This window comes from Chiloscyllium plagiosum, chromosome 12 (genome assembly GCF_004010195.1).
Source record: "Chiloscyllium plagiosum isolate BGI_BamShark_2017 chromosome 12, ASM401019v2, whole genome shotgun sequence".
Taxonomy (NCBI): Eukaryota; Metazoa; Chordata; class Chondrichthyes; order Orectolobiformes; family Hemiscylliidae; genus Chiloscyllium; species Chiloscyllium plagiosum.
The window spans coordinates 45,508,125-45,525,194 of NC_057721.1; the positions used below are offsets into that span (position 1 = coordinate 45,508,125).

General features: G+C 38.6%; 1 protein-coding gene across 5 annotated transcripts in view; it reads right to left on the minus strand.

Moving 5' to 3' along the window:
• Nucleotides 1-6,754: 6,754 nt before the first annotated feature.
• tent5c (terminal nucleotidyltransferase 5C) overlaps nucleotides 6,755-17,070 on the minus strand; it is a 31,919-nt gene continuing 21,603 nt past the window's right edge. For 3 of the 5 annotated variants that reach the window (XM_043700945.1, XM_043700943.1, XM_043700941.1), the window contains one exon: nucleotides 6,755-11,083. In XM_043700945.1, the coding sequence (XP_043556880.1) occupies nucleotides 9,905-11,059 (1,155 nt within the window). In that variant the 5' untranslated portion in view covers nucleotides 11,060-11,083 and the 3' untranslated portion in view covers nucleotides 6,755-9,904. Of the gene's footprint in view, nucleotides 11,084-14,694; nucleotides 14,824-17,070 lie in introns of those variants that run through there. The other 2 variants (XM_043700942.1, XM_043700944.1) reach the window with 2 other exon arrangements.

A 17,070-nucleotide genomic window follows, 5' to 3' on the forward strand; every position in this document is an offset into this window, starting at 1 on the left:
GCCAAAGTGCCATCCCTCATATTTATCCATGTTGAAATATGCCAGGCAGCAAGGGGGCACTACAGTGGCTCAATGGATACCACTGCTGTCTCACAGCTCCAGGGACTGTGAAGTTTGCACATTGTGTTGGTACAGGTTTCCACCACGTGCTCTAGTTTCCTACCACAGTCCAAGAACATGCAGATTAGGTGGACTGGTCATGCTAAATTGCCCATAGTTGTGCAGGCTAGGTGGATTAGCCATGGTAAATGTGGGATATGGTTGGGGTGGGGAGGGGGGAAGAGAAAAAAAAGAGAGGTGGTGTGGACAGGTTTTACACCTCTTGCAGTGGCAAGGGAAGATGCTAGGAGTGGAGGGTGGGCTAGTGGGGGGTGCAAGGACCTAGCAAGGGAGTTGCGGAGGGAATGGTCTCTGCGGAACGCAGATAGGGGTGGGAAGAAAAAATATATTTCTGGTGGCGAGGTAAGTTTGTAGGTGGTGGAAATGGTAGAGGATGATGTATTGGATCCAGAGGTTGGTGGGGTGGAAGGTGAGGACTGGGGGGGTTCTGTCCTTGTTGAGATTGGAGGGGTGGAGGTGTGGGAAGTGGAGGGAATGCACTGGAGGGCATTGTTGACCATGTGGGAGGGGAAATTGGGTTCCTTGAGAAACGAGGCTACTTGGGAGGCTCTGGAGTGGAATTGGTCCTCCTGGGAGCAGATCCAGTGGAGGTGGAGGAATTGGGAGTAAAGGGATAGCATTTTTACAGGGGTGGGGGGTGGGGATGAGAGTCAGTGGGTTTGAAGTAGATGCCTGTGTTGAGTTGGTTGCAGGAAATGGAGATGGAGGGGTTCAGGAAGGGGAGGGACATATCCAAGGTCAGGGTGGAAGGTGATCACAAGGTGGCACCAATACAGTCAGTCATTGATGTAGCGAAGGAAAAGGTGGGGAGTGGTGGTGGTGTAGCTGTGGAAGATGGACTGTCCCACATACCCAAAGAGACAGGCATAGCTGGGCCCGTATGTGTGCCCACAGCTACCCTTTTGATCTGAAGGAATTGGGAGGATTCGGAGGGGAAATTGTCAAGGGTGAAGACGGGTTCTGCCAAACAAATGAGTGTGTCAGTGGAGGGGTACTGTTTGGGTCAGCAGGAAAGGGAAAAATGGAAGGCTTGGAGGCCTTCTCCATGGTGGATTGATGTGTACAGGGACTGGATGTCCATGGTGAAGCTGAGGCTTTGAGAGCGGGGGAACTGAAAGTCATGGAGGAGGAGTCCCGAATGTATGTGGGGAGTTTCTGTACCAATGAGGACAGTCCATGGCATCAAAAGGTAAAATGATGGATTAAATCCAAAACTGGCCGAGTGGTAGGAAGCAGAGGGTGAAAGCATGTTTCTATGATTGAAAGTCTATCTCTAGTAGAGTTCTGCAGGGCTCAGTGCTGGGGCTCTTGCTTTGTGGTGTACATTAATAATTTGGTATGATCAAGAAGTTAATAGAAAATACAAAATTGATAGAGTGGTGAATAATGAGGAAGAGACCCAAAAAAATGTGGGAGGATACCAGTGGACTGGTTAGGTGAACAGAGCAGTGTGAATGGAATTCAAATCAGAAAGACTGGAGGTGATGTAATTGGAGAAAGCTAACAAGGCAAGGGAATACACAATGAAGTGTCGAGTCCAGGGAAGTCTTTAAGATCATTGGGATCTTATTTGTGCATATTCACAGACCCCTAAAGACAGCAGGCAGGTGGATAAAGCGATTAAGAAGGTAAACAAAATACTTGCCAAGGCTCAGAATACTAGATTCCAGTAGGTTATACCGGAATTGTACAAAATACTGGTTAGGCCATACTGCATGCATCGCTGGCTACCACATTATAGGAAGGATGGGATTACACTAGAGAGGTTACAGAGGAGACTTATCAGGATGCTGTCTAAGCTGATTGGCCTGAGAAATGAAGAACATTTGAATTGTTTTCCTTCGAGCTGTGAAGGTTGAGAGGGAACCTCATAAAAAAGGTGTATAAGATCATGAGGGACATCGATAGAATGGACAGGAAAACACCTCTTCCATGAGTAGAGGAGTCAATACCCAGGCACAGATTAAAAAGTAATAGGCTAAAAGAATTGAAACTTTTTTTAAAACCAAAGAGTGGTGGGAATCTGGAAGTCAATGCCCGAAAGGCTAATTGTCAGAAACTTATCCAACATTTAAATGGCATTTAGATAATCACTGGCATTGCTATTGCCTCAAGGATTATGGCCAAAGAGATGAAAAATGGAACAGTACAATCAGATCTTTATTGACCAGCATGAATATGATGGGCTGAATGCCCTTCTGTTGTGTTGTAAACACCTGTAACTCTACAAGGAAGTCAGGGAGGCAACAAGGAGATCCAGCATGCCCCTTACCCTCTATCTTGGATGGTATGTTCTCTGGGCAGTGACTACAATGACTCTCTATCCACTAGCACCTCCAAGTTACTGCCAAGGGGTATTTCATAGCTAACCCATAACTACACTTAATAGATCCAATGCTCCTTTATAAAAAAAGTCTAAACAAACCTCTCATCATTCATCGATAGGACAACCTGCCACTTGTCTGAGCAGCAAATCCATCCTGCCCAATCCTCCATTCATTACTGACTTTCTAACCTACCATATCATTGGGTGCACATCTCAGAAACCATCTTTCTGTCCCATTCACCAATTCTGAAATGTGACCTAGGTGGCAAATCCAGTCTTAAAGTAACATAGGAAGACAGTAACAGGAAAAGGTCACTGAGCTATACAGACTACTTCACCATTACCCCATTAGATCATGTTTCATGATCTGTTTCTAACTTATTGTATTCCATTTTGATTCACGATTTCTGTTGCATAACAGCCTTGCTACTTGATCATCTGTTGAAATCCTCAATTAACCTAATTTGGTGCCACTTTCCAAAATCTGAATTGTCCAAACTACCAGCAGGACCCTCATCACCAGCTTACATATCAAACCTGATCCTGTTCATCAGCAATGTTTTCTTCTTCAATGACTTCATCCTCTTCGATTTTTTTTAAACACCTCTCCATTAAAGATCAATCTGCAACTTAACCAATATGCATTAAAAGAAACAGCACAAGAATTTACAAGCAAGGAATGGCCAGGCTCTACATTCACGCCCAGTGGGCCACTGTTGGCCACCATACCCTTTCCCCTGATGGGCCCTGACATCACCCTCAGTTGCCAGCAACACCTCACTACTGGCCTCCACTTACCAATCTGGTAACTGCTACCCATTCTCCTACTTACCTCTTGGTAATCCGTTAATGAATTACCCACACATCAATGCTGGTAACAGTGGCCTGAACTTCTTCACTTTCTCTGATGGGCTGCCTATTGATTAGCAGTAGGCATCTACACCTTGCTGGATCAATAATAATGAGGCCTGAAGCTCAACAATGCTTGAACTTTGTACCTTGCCACTTAGGGATACTGCAAGCCTTGGACCTATTTATATTTGTGCTCAATTCTCTTGGCCAAACAAACATCAACTTCAGAACATGGGAATTTCCATTTTTACACTTTCGTTCAATGCTCATGTTGAAAGACTCAGGTATGAGAGAGCCCAGCTCCATTTTTTTTTTTTAAATTCAGGCTGAAGGAAATGATTGAAACTCCCTCTTTCTAATGTTGTTATACTCCATTATCTTTGAAATTATCCACTGAACAAATATACTAACTTTGTCATTCGTGCAGGAGAACCCCCAAATCTATGTTGCAGCATTTTGTAGTAATTCTGCATTTGAATAATATTCAACTCATCTCATATGGACAGACATGAATAGGAAAGGTTTAGAGGGATACGGGTTATATGCAGGCATGAGGGAATGGTTTACTTTGGGAAACGTGGTCAGCATGGATGACACTAAGTCTGTCAACCGATCTATGCTAATCCCATTTCCCAGCGCTTGGCCCATTGTCTTGAATATTGATATTTCAAGTGCTCACCCACTTTTTTTAAAAAAAAAGCTTGTGAAGTTTGCCACCTCTACAATTATCCAAGCAGTGCATTCAAAATTCCCACCACCTCCTAGATGGGAAAAGTGTTTTCCTCAAATTCCCCTCTAAGCTTCCTGCCCTACACCTTATTGACTCTTCAAGGGAACTGCTGCTTCCTATCTACCTTGTCCATGTCCCTCATGATCTTAGAAACTTCAATCAGGTTCCTCCCCTCAGTTCTCTCTGCTTGAAAGAAAATAACCTGTGCCTCTCTTCATAGGGGAAATGCCCTATCCCAGGCAACAACCTGTTGAATCTCATCTTCCAATGCATCTTAACCTTACTATATGGAGGTAACCAGAACTGCTCATAGAACTCCACCAGTAGCCTAACCAAATTTTTGTACAGCTCCAACATATATCTTTTATGATAACCTACACCACCGCTGATATGCCTTCTTCACCACCCTATTAACCTGTCCTGATTCCTGATCACAAAAGCAGAAGTTGCCAGAAAAGCTCAGCAGGTCAAGCAACATTGGTGAAATCAGAGATCCTGGCAGAGAGGAATAGAACTTCAAGGTGGGCATGCCTAGAAGAGATGTGGCAGTAAGTTAAATACTAAACTAAAAACTGAAAGAACTGCAAATGCTGTAAATCAAACAAAAACAAGTTGGTGAAAAAAACTCAGCAGTTTTGACAGCATCTGTGAAGAGAAATCAGCATTCTGATTCATATTTAACCTGTCACTCTGTTCACTTGATCCCATGTTTTTACCTTCTTTGTTAACTCCCATGATGATAGCTTGGAAGATCCCAAAACGGAGCATCAACAAACAGACTACTGCTAAGTAGTGCTGCGCTGTTGATCACCTTAGTAATGATTGAGAGTAGACTGATAGGGCAGCAATTAGCTGGATGATATTTACCCTGTGTTGTGTACAGGTCTCAGCAATTTTCTTCATGGCTAAAGGTTGCATCTAGCTCTGGATCAAGTCTTCAGTGTTATTGCTGAAATGTTGTAAGGATCCCTGGCTGAAGGCAGTAGATACTGCGTAGGCTATTTCTCACTCCATTTTGTGCAGTGAATCAAATTGATTGAAGCAGCAACAATACTGGTGACCACTCCAAAACCGGATATACCAGAATTGCAGAGTTTAGATCTAATCCATTGGTTGTTGAAATGCTTATCTTTGGTGTTGGTGCTGTTTGACATGCACAGTCCTATACTGTCACTTTATAAGGCTAACATCAGAGTGGACATTTGATTTGCTAATAATGGTAAATTATGGGATAGGCCAAGGCACAAGGACACAAATTGTTTTGTTAAACAACCTGTTGTAGCAATCACTGCAACATCATCAAGTATATCCCTTCACATGAAGATCTAGTTTCATCATGAAGTCCATGCGATGTTCATTTTACCAGTACAGTCATTTACAGCTGCAGGCAGATTGGTGAGGTGGTGGAGGAGTAACGTTTGCCTTTTTGTTTACTCTCTCAGCAACAGCTAGAGTCGAACTCTAGCTGCTAAGTGCTATGGGATCCAACCATCTCAGTCAGTAAAAGGTGTTGCCAACCACTTGGGCTTGGACTTGGGTCCCTCACTCATTAGCCCAACATTCAAACTATGGACATCACCTCTAACACATTTGCCTGCTGATCTTAATCTTGCCTTCTGTACATCCTGCATGGTTTAACCTGCATGCCTCACTCTGACCAAGTTTTTTCCCACGCTATGTCCATGCCTACTGTAATCTGCCAATATTGCTTGCAAAGAAAGTTTGTCACTGTACTTAAGTACACATGACACTAATCAAATCAAAAATCTCAAATCCCAATGACTTGGCATTATACCATCATGAATTTTGACTTAATTCATCTATAACCCTTCAGGTTGAAAATGGAAGTAGAACCTAGGTTGCTGGATTGTTTCACACACAAGCAACTGTAATGCAGGATTATTGCTGCTGGTGTGGACCATACTCCAAGCTGGTGGGTTACAAAAGGATAAGCCTCAACTGAGTCTCTCATTGTATTTAGATATTTGTGCAAACATTGAAAAGGGAATCCATTCAGTTGTTCAAAAGGAAAAGTAGACATTGAAATTTTTCCTAAATATTTTAAGTTAGGAAACACCATAGAGTTGGAAGATTAGTTTTCAGACTTGACAGGGAATGCTGAATTGATCTGTCAAGGCCAACATAATTGATCTCAGTTTGGTATTAGAAGGACCTTATCAGGTTACAATAATCTTAGTTTACTTTAATAATGACCTATATATAGATTGCTCCACACACCAGTAGGTGAAAGAACATAATACTACACTTATTAGAAAAACACCAAGCTTAAAACATAACTTCAAGTTCACTATCCATGTATTAAATGCCAATTTACATTTATACAATGCCTATAAAGTAGTAAAAAAAGTTTATACAGTAATTAGATTTTAAAAAGACACCCCACTAAACAAAGATAGCATAGGATAATCAATCAGAAAGGCAGGCTTTTAAAGTAATGTCAAAGCAGCATGCTGAAGGTTTAGCGATTTAAGACAAAGTCTATGTGGTGTAAAAACTCAGTCTTTTAAAATTACAAAAATTGGAACTAAAGCAAAAAAACAAAAGAGCGATGAAGGTAGAATTCTATACGATGGCTGAAATTTGTAACTGACGTATACAGCAATTCAATGATTCTTTCTACATGTCATGCAGTGGTTTGACCTAGCACAAACATCTAGTTTCTCGATTTGTCAGACAAATGAAAAAAAGGACAATCAGCAAATTTGTTTAAAAAATAAATTCAATTGAGTTGACCTTTTATTGGTTAGTCTTTATTGTCAAATAGGGACCAAAGGTCTACATATTTGTACAAAGCATGTACAGCAGCACAATCTGGAAACTTTAAATACACAAGTATTGCTAGTAATAGCTGAGTTAATCTTAAAATAAAAATACAATTTTAAATTCTCACAGGAATAGAAGTCTCAGCCCCAATCATCTCTATACTTATTATTCAAACCCAACAAAAAAAATTTGAATAAGAATAGTTGTTTCCTCCTTTTGATGCCTGTCCCTAGTTACAGGAAAATAACTGAAATCAGGGTACAAAAATCAAACAAAAACATACACCAGCAAGAGAATTCCAATGCCTCATACACTCACCCAGTATTTACACAATCCTGAACTAAGCATTGAGTATCTGATTTAGCTACATTTTGCAACATTAAGTGTAGTAGCAAGCACTCAAGACTATAGCATGCTTAGATGCCCAAAAAATAATAAACATATCCTTTTCAGACTTTCTTGCTGGGTGGGTAAATTCACCAGGTGATAAGGCAACAAATCATACAGATCAAGATTATCCCAGATTTAATTGACTGTCTGTACTTAGCACCTTTTCCCTCCCCACTGTTTGGGAAATTCCCATTTCGTGTCACTACCTTGTGACTCTCCCAGAAAAATGAATATTTAGGTATCTATTTGAGAACAGAACCAAATGCAACTTTGATGCCCCACGCAATGGCTGAACAGTTTAATATCATCCAGATTAGAAACAAATCTCACCAATTGTGCAACTATGCAGAAATTTGCCACTGTCTATAGAAGACAATCACATTGCAATAGAAATCGACACTAGAGAGAGAGTTCCCTGTGCAATACAAAGGTTTAATGTACATCTTTACAACTTATTTCTCCATTTCCCTTAATGAAATAGCTTCAGGACATACTGGGCAACAGACTTCCTTTCATGCACAATTCTGATCAAAATTCATTGAACTTGACTGAATCTGACTGCGACTGCAGCAAGAATTTGTTCAATTCAGAACTTAGAACCCACCTCACTAACCAGCTTTTAAAAAGTATACCCAAGTTCTAGTCCTCTCAGCCGCTCCCAATATTCTTTATTGAAACTATACACAAGTGTTCAAAAAGGACATAAGTGTCAAAAATAAAGCCTTTACATTTGCAAAGTTATACTCTGCTATTTTCTGTTCTATGTAATTCTGAGCTGGTGTTTTGAAATTCAGTATACAATTTATTAAAGTTGCAATTTTCAATTGTCCCCTGCACTTAAGTACAGCAATACTATGTTCACACTGAACTGGAATGTGTGCTGGACCATCCTAGATTGACTGCATTCATTAACACTTTGCATAATTAAATCTCAAACAAAAAAGGCCTCACCAATAGTACACTGTGTTCTTGTTTATTTAATGGCAGGAGTTGCTGCATAATTTTTCCTGGTGTTAGCATTAATTCAAAAATGTTAATGGAAGTAATTTGATGTACTTTGTTACTGTCAGTCCACTGGTTATATTCAATTTAAGCTGTTCCCACCCACTTTCTTTTGAGAGAAAAAGATATTAACAAATCAGCTCACAAATATCAACTTTGACATTTCCAGGCCTGAGGTGTTTCAGGAAATATTCGTTATATTTAAATCGAGGATTCTATTTATTCACAAACTCCATTCAAATTGAAGGACAAAACAATCTGGTCCAGAGCAGAACGTGAATAAAAAGTTTCATGTCACATTACCTCAGTGTGGTTTAGTATCTAACGTCATCTATATTTTAGCTCAAAAGATCACTCAGTTTACTAAATTCAGGCAAAGCTCAGTGTTACTGCACACTAGTTTCTGCACCTGGAACTTAGCAAAATTTGTACTTCTTTCACACCATGAACCATGCATTTGAAAGCCAGCCTGCCACACATTGGCAGACTTAGAGTTCAGAAAGTTCAAATTACACTTCTCTATCCCTATTCCAGGGCACTTACTGGAGTGGTAAGGACAATTTAAAAATTGACACTTGTTAGATTTGGACTTTCCTCCAACCCAGTAAAGCTGCATTAAGAATACACTAACTTCAGCCCAAACTTCCATTACCTGGGAATGGGATTTAGATTAAAAGGCTGATGCAAGCAGCCATGAAAAAAAGTGTATTTATACACCATGATGCAGAAGCATAGCTATTTTCTGCACCAAAATAATTCAACATTGCAACTCACTCTGCAGAAGGCTTTACTGTATTCATTAACACAGCTAACTTAGGGATAGTGTGCAACTAACCTTTTAAGATCGCTCAGCTCATTTTCCTGAGTAGCAGAGCTTATACAAAAATAACAGGAAAATTTAGTTTGAATTTTATCTTCTAAAATGTTTTTGCAAATGCAAGATTTTATCTTCAAATACCAATTGTCATTTATTCAAGAGGTAGAAATTTCCAGATTACACATTCTCCTTTCTTGGTATGGCGATGGTCCATCATTGTCACCCAAGCCAACTATAATATGGCCTGCTTATCTGTAAACTTGTTTTGCAGTTGTGCAGCGAATCTTTGCAGCTTTATACACAAGCACACCAATTCTTTCTTCACACCCACCACCTTTCCCTACTAAGTCACTACAGGAATGACTTAGAATTCTAACCGAAGTGTGAACTGTAGGTTTCTAACATTGTGCCTCATGTTCAAAAAAAAGCAAAATCACTGAAACCCCTACATTTTTATTTGCAAACTTACCTAATGGGTTACTTTAAAAAAAAAGTGCTGAATTATCGTGAATTCTTATTTGCATTTTTGCCCTAAAATTAACAAATTTGTTGCTAGTACACAGTGTGAGGATAGATAACCCTTTACAGAAATTTACATTGCCAGAACACTATGACACAGTGTACTATCAGGACTCTTGATAGCATAGAGTTATAGTCCTAAAAATTTATGTACCATTGATCAGTGACTTTTTTGGATTTTCCTACAGCAAAAATTAATGTGTGCATATTATCCTTGTATTCTCATTGCAGTTTAATACGTGCAACATATACAACAGCCACAGGGTTTGCTCCCTTCTCAGCTAAGGTGAATGAAAGAAGCCACAATGGTGAGCTGAGCTGCATCAATCTGCACACAAGTCAACTGTGAACATAGCATTACTTATTAGTTGCAGGGAAGCCAGGTAGGATACGATTGTTGGTATGAAGTGGCAGTGTGCGCTACATAGTAGTTGCTAAAGTTTGCATCACTGACATATGGAGCAGGCTGGTAATAACAAGTGACATTGGTGACATTAGGGATGATGTTTTGCTCTGCCAGCACCTTGAGTGCCAAAAGGCTGATTAAGTTGAGAGTTTGGCGTCTTTCGTGTCCCATCAAACAAACAGTGCTCTCATTCACAACATTCCTCAAGATCATCAGGTAATCATATTTGCTTTTCTCCTCCCCGATGAAGTGATTCTGGAGGTAGACTTCTAGCTTTCTCTGTTGTTCAGTGATGTCTGGGAAATCAATAAAGAAACGAGAGCACATGTACCGCTCTAAGGATTTAATTACTTCTTCACTGGCTGGTTTGAATTCTCTTACCAGAAGGTTGCAGTATTTAAGCAGTCCTCCTCCTCTGATTTCCTCTGGCGTTTTGGTTGCAATCAGTGTATTCCTGAGGTGATCTAATGCTTCCTCAAAGTCCCCATATACACTTTCCCCAATTACTGTTGGATGGAAATGCTCACTCATTGGGTTCTCCGAGTAATCATAATAAAATAAGAGAGAATCCAAGATGATCTGGAAGGAATCAACACTAAACTCAAACTGTCGGCGGAGAGAGTCCACAAATTTTAACTCCACGTTTTTTCCATTATTGTTGGAGAGGGAGATCAAGCTCCAACGATCTGTATCCGTACAGACCTTCACCATTTTTTGCACATAGACCTCTTTGAGTGTAAGGGGGGTGATTTTTTCTTTGTTAACTCCTTCTGGAAGGAACTCCAACAGACAACCCAGCACCACATCTTTTACCAACTGGAATTCAGTTTCCCCTGGTAGATCAACCCCAAAAATTAAGTCCAAATCTTTGTAATTCAAGCCATTATTCTTTACTAGGACATGGCTGGCTGCTGACCCATTAAGACGGACATCCCGTACTAGAATTCCACTTTCAAACAGCCTGGTCCTTACAGTCTTAACCACATCTTTGAGTCTGACCTCTAATGTTGGAAAGTTTCCACGGCCGTGAATGAGGACCACCTCAGTGAGGACATCATTCAAACTGCTCACTTGATCCCAGCTCAGCACACTAGTGGCTTTACTTTCAGCCATATTGGGTCTTTGGACTTTAATCCACTGGAAAAAAAAACAAACAAAAAGTATATTAAATACATGTACTCAAAAATAAGATGCTCTTCAGGGAAAAAGAGCTTGCAGTTAAACACACAGGACAAAGTGCCCCAAATATTTAAATATAATGATAATTGAGGACCAGTCGAGTTCAAAAGCTGTTTGTTCAGCATCAAGTCTAGAATTACAATTTAAGAGGAATGAAAAATTTCACCTTTGTACTTACTATCCATTAGGAAAACTGCAACATACAACAGTTGAAAAATTTCACTTCAGGGATATGACCACAGTTGAACAAAATAACTGAGTTAAAGAAAAACATCTCTGCTTTGTAGCACGATGACACCAAGATAACCAAATAGCAAAATGTTTAGTAGGTGCCAGCTCAGCTGTTTCACTTGTTTACAAAGCAAGTTAGTTTATTACATGGCACAATATGGACACAGCAAATAACTAATAAGGTCAGTCAAGCTCATGTCAGGGTATCTTGACAATAGTTCTTTAACAACCACAGGTCAAAGAAACTCAACTGATTGCTGCAACTGTTCTTCCCATGCTTAAAAATAAACGAAGTGGCCAAAGTGTAAGCATTATTTTGTTGAATGGATACTAAAGAACCTCAATACAGCTCTAAAAAAAAAAGGTTCGTCAGCAGGATAGGCCATTTGTAGAGTTTTGCAAACACAGACCAAGTTGTCAAAAGAGGGTCACATGCTAGCAAGCTCAACAACCTCAGTGTCCTGCTATGCCCTACAGGTAATAAATTGCCTTTTAAAGAGTGATCACTATTATAATGTCAACAGTGTGCTAATTTAAACAATCACCCACAAAACAACCACAAGGTAAAAATGAAAAAAGGTTGAGCACTTTGAATGAGACATGAACTTCTGAGGTTAAGGCTTTATAGAAACCCATTTCCTGGACATTGTGAAACCTTATATACTGAGCAGTATAGTTGGATTAAATTTTGAACTGCTCCAGTTGTTAAGAGCCACCAAGTCAAATGGCTTTTTGGCACTATTAGCACAAAACTACAGATACATATTCTGCATGTCAACTTATTGACTTTGAGTAAATGATTTACTGTATTTAGTTCATTGAATTCAAGAAGGTTTCCTTAAAAATAACTGAAAAGTTTAAGTATTAGTTAATACATCCTGTAGATTTTGTTAGAGCTTTTCCAGACTAGTTACACTGTTTTCTATATTTCACATTTAAGAGTTTCCTTTAAAAAGATGGATCAAACAGTTCTATCATCAAATAGTTCTGGGAAACCATGCATTGTTCTAAGCCAAATGTCTAACTCCACTGCATACAGGATTATAAATGTATGAGTGTTTCAGAGTGACTTCCCCTCGGTTTGCAATAACTACTTTATTGAAAAGTCTCCCGTTTGCATTATCGGCTTTAGTGAAACCAGTTCATGGCAAGTTTTTCATCACAACCTTTTCCAACCCTAGTATCATCCTATTCTTGTTACCATTTTTTGAAATTAATGACATTTATTACTTTATGATACTTACACCTCATTTGTATGCTCCAAAGTGTGTTTTCTTATAATAAAAATGCTTAAATTTGGTCACAGCACTGATTACATTCAATTCTTTATTTGGGCTACTTACTGACATATTACTCATGTGCATCATTTAGTATTTTACCATTAATGGTTTAGTTCCATTCTTTATTTCCATCCAAATAAAATTAACTTGTGATATGCACACTCAACATATCCATCATCTATCTGTTGTCCTTTTGAAGTATCTTACAGCTTTTTCACTGTCAGTCAAACCCCTTATTGTATGGCCAGCTAATTTAGATGCTACTCCTAATTGATTTCCACCATACAAGAATGAAACAAGTTTGAAATACAGGAAAACACTATCAATATGCATCTCCAATCTAAAAACATTCCCCTTTAACTATGCAGATTCATTCCATTCACAAACTTGAACTGCTTACCAGGTTTTTGGTTTATTACTGAACAACCTCCTGAAAATTCATTAACAAACATTTTACCTGTCTTGTAACTTTTTGTCAAATATTATACATTAAGATATTTTAGATTTGATTACCTCATGTATTTCTAAATGCTTACTAGCTGATCTTGAATCTTGGACTATAGGTAGTCCACAAGAAAATGGAAAATAGTCATACTGGTAATATAAGACTGCTCTCAGAGACGACTGGTAGTGGTTTTGCCAGAGGTCACCATGCCTCAGATGACGAGAAGTGACTGAAGGACCTTCATGGTAACTTCAACTGATCTGGGAATTGATCCCATACTGTATCATTGGTTTACAAACCAACCATCCAGCACCCTAGTCCATAATAAATATTAGACTAATGAATTTCTTTTTGAGCGGGGTCTTGTTAACTACCCTCCAGTTCCACAATTAATATCTAAGAAGAATCCACAAGGAAAAAAAGTGTATAATGAAGCTCTGAGTTAAACTAAACCCCCAATTAGTTTTCCAAAAGCATATTTAGTCACACCTAATACAACTCTACCACATTGATGGACTTCTCAAACATAAAATCAAAATTTATAGATCTGACAACTTAAATATTTGACTTTCACATTCTCACACTCGCTTAAAACAAGATTTGCCAACAAGTACATTCTTCTAAAACAATACTGAAAACATTTAAGTAGCCAAAAAGTGATTCATAAGCATGTTCTTGTTGAATAAAATAAAATATTCATAACAGCTGCTATCATTAAGAAAGCAACTGAAGTGAATTTGGAAAATTCAAATTACAAGTAGATTTAAAAATTCTGTTTTACATAGATGTAAAATCTTAAAAACTATTAGAGATGGTCATTACTATCAAATCTACTCAAGTCAACAGGACTATTTTAGTGCCTGGAATTCACTAGAAAGCTGGGGAGTACAAAATAACAGTCACGCAACAAATATCTATCATGCTGCTTCATGAGAGTATAAATAGTTAATTCTGGTCTTCAAATGAAAGAATTGAGAACACCTGCTCTTTCCTGAAAGAATTAAAAAATATTGCTTGTAATATTGTTAGTGAAACTGCCAAAAATATTTGAATTAGGATTAAGTGAAGCATAAGGTGTTTAATACCAATTAACTTAAAAAAAAAGAAGTTTTATTTTGATGGGCTCAGGGCAAAGTTGTAAGTAAAACTTCATTTTATCACTCATTCAACAATTCAATCACCTAGGGACTAAACTAATAAAACAAACTAACCTTGAAGAACGCATCGTCATGGTTAAAAGATGGGTTACTTTACAATCTAATTAGCTTCTGAAATTAACACTTATCAACTAGCAAGACAACAAAGTACAGAAGGCATTGCGCACAAAACAGAAATACAAAATGCAGCTTATCTTACAAAGATGCATTTAACGCGAACCATAGAAAATCATAACTGTTACTAGCACCACCCACATTTCCACAAAATCTTTACAGCCAAATGAATGCTTTGCTGCCTTCGTTGCCGCAATTTATAGATTTCACACCCCTTCACAGTCTAAACATTTTGGAGATGCCGGTGTTGGACTAGGGTGTACAAAGTTAAAAAAAAAATCACACAACACCAGGTTATAGTCCAACAGGTTTAATTCGAAGCACACCAAACATTTTCTGTACCTCTCCACCGCACAAACACACCTGCAGCACACACTAGCAAAAGCCGAACCCCATCCACACCAGAAAGCCGTTCGACTTTGGTTACGTTGCGCTTTTCCTGATCTGAACACAACATTATTAATGCAGATTTAGTTCTGTGTCTGCACTATTTCATCGCGAAAGGTTCCGGCTAATTGGGATTAACCCGAGTGGCCCCTCTGATTGGATGTCAGTTCACGTGCACCTGGGAGATGCTGCAATGATAGGGGATGTTTTGAGTTTGTCCTTTTTGGAAAGTATATAGACACGCTTAGGTATTTGGCTCGAATGCAACTTCACCTCGTTATTGGTGACTACATTAGCAACATGGGAGGCACATTGCTCAACCAACTACAATATGCAATAAATGGCATTATTCACTCGGGGGTTTAAAAGTCAGATTTGGAAACGACATTATGAGTCTGAGATAATGTAGATCAGCCATTTCTGTGTCCAAGTTGTACCGCTTTTTCATAAGTTTTATCTTTATTAATCAAAAATAAACTTTATGTCTAAAAAGTTTTCTGAATTCTTCTTAAAAAAACAGATTCATGATCCCACAACAGCCCAATGTGTTTTATACAGAAATTGGAAGTTTTTGAAATTATTTTGAAAGACTTGACCAGATGGATGTTGAAACGATGGCTTCTGTTGTAGGCGAATCTAGATTTAAGAGTTCCAGCTTAAAAATAAGGGGCTAACTCTATTTTGATTTAGTCCCTACCCTCCCCTTCACTGTTTGATCACACAGTGTGAAGGGCAGTGTTTGTCACTGGCCACCCGGGTGTTTTCCTATCTTCCTGGTGGTGGAAATTGAATAAAGATTCATGCACTTTGTGTCTTTCACTGTATCTCACACCTACACACACACCATGGGTGCGGGGGAAAAAATAAGCACTACCGCAGTTAGGCGGTAGTGTGGGGGTTTTAAAAAAAATAAAATGGTGTCTCTACCTCAGTTAGGCAGTAGTGTGGGAGAAACAAAAAGAAAAAAAAACAAAAGTTTGGGTGTCTTTGGAAAAGGAGCAAGAAAAAAAAATAAGGGGCTGCCCAGTTAAAACAGAAAGGGTTGTGAGTCTTTGGAATTCCATTCCTCAAAAGGGCAGTGAATGCAGAGTCTATAAATAGTTTTAAGGCAAAGCTAAAAAGATATTTAATTACCATGGGGATGAAAGGGATGGGGGCTTGTGGGAATATAGAGTTGAGGGTAAAATCAGATCATCTACGATTTTCTTGCAATGCGGAACAGGCTTTGAAGGGCTAAGTGGTCTACTCTTGCTCCTTATTTATACGTTCATACAACCAATGGAAATGTTTGAAGTGTAACTATTTTTGTAACGTAGAGAGAGATATAAAGCAGCATGATTTGCTTGAGATTAAAAAAACGTCTTGGCTAGGACACCAGGAGAACTTCTCAATTCTTCTTGGAATAATGCCACGGGATTTTATATGCATCTGGTTGGTTCATCGTCCAACTACCCGTATATGGGTGACACTATGGACACTCCCTCACTACCTCAATGCCGAGTGAGCATGGATCATGTGCTCAAATCCTGGATTGGGATTTGCATTGACCAGCTTTGGCCAGATCACTATTATCTCTATTGACAGCTAATAACACTGATGAGAAAAAAAACAAAAGATTGATTCTGACAGAAATTTAATCATAAATAGGCAACATCTTCAATTTAAAAGGAAAATTGCTTTACTTAATATATGATAAATTAATTAGAATATCGGCAACTTTTATAATTGGACAGATGGAGTTTTATGAAAGCTCCTTCTAATGTGAATTGTAGATAGACAGTGAGAAGTTAAATTAATATGTCACAAATAAAGAGACGTAAGTTCTGGGACCCGCTTGGATTAGATTTGTTCTAGACTGAAACGTCTTGAATTTCAGTAAGGTTCATCAATAAGAACTTTATGAGATAGCATACTTGGAACATTCCAGTCCAAGAATGATACCTCCACAGCTACTTAACATACATACCAACAAGAACGAAGGAAACTGCATTTATATAAACACATTTTACATTCTCAAAATGTCCCAAAGCATTTTTCAATCAATTAGATATTTAAAGTCTATTCATTTCCTTAACATAAAATGCAAATATCAATTTGCACACGTCAATTTTTCATAACCACAATGGGATAAAGTGACAAGAAGGTCTGTGGTTGGTGGGATTGGTTTGAGGGTTAAATTTCAGAAAAAACACTAAGACATGTTTAATTCACCTGCATAAGAAGAAAATGCCTCAATTTTATACTTCCTTAAAAAGATAGCACTTCTTGTGAAATATTTCATCAGCACAGTAGTGAAGTAACAGCTTAGATTTCTTTGCTCAAGTACCCAGG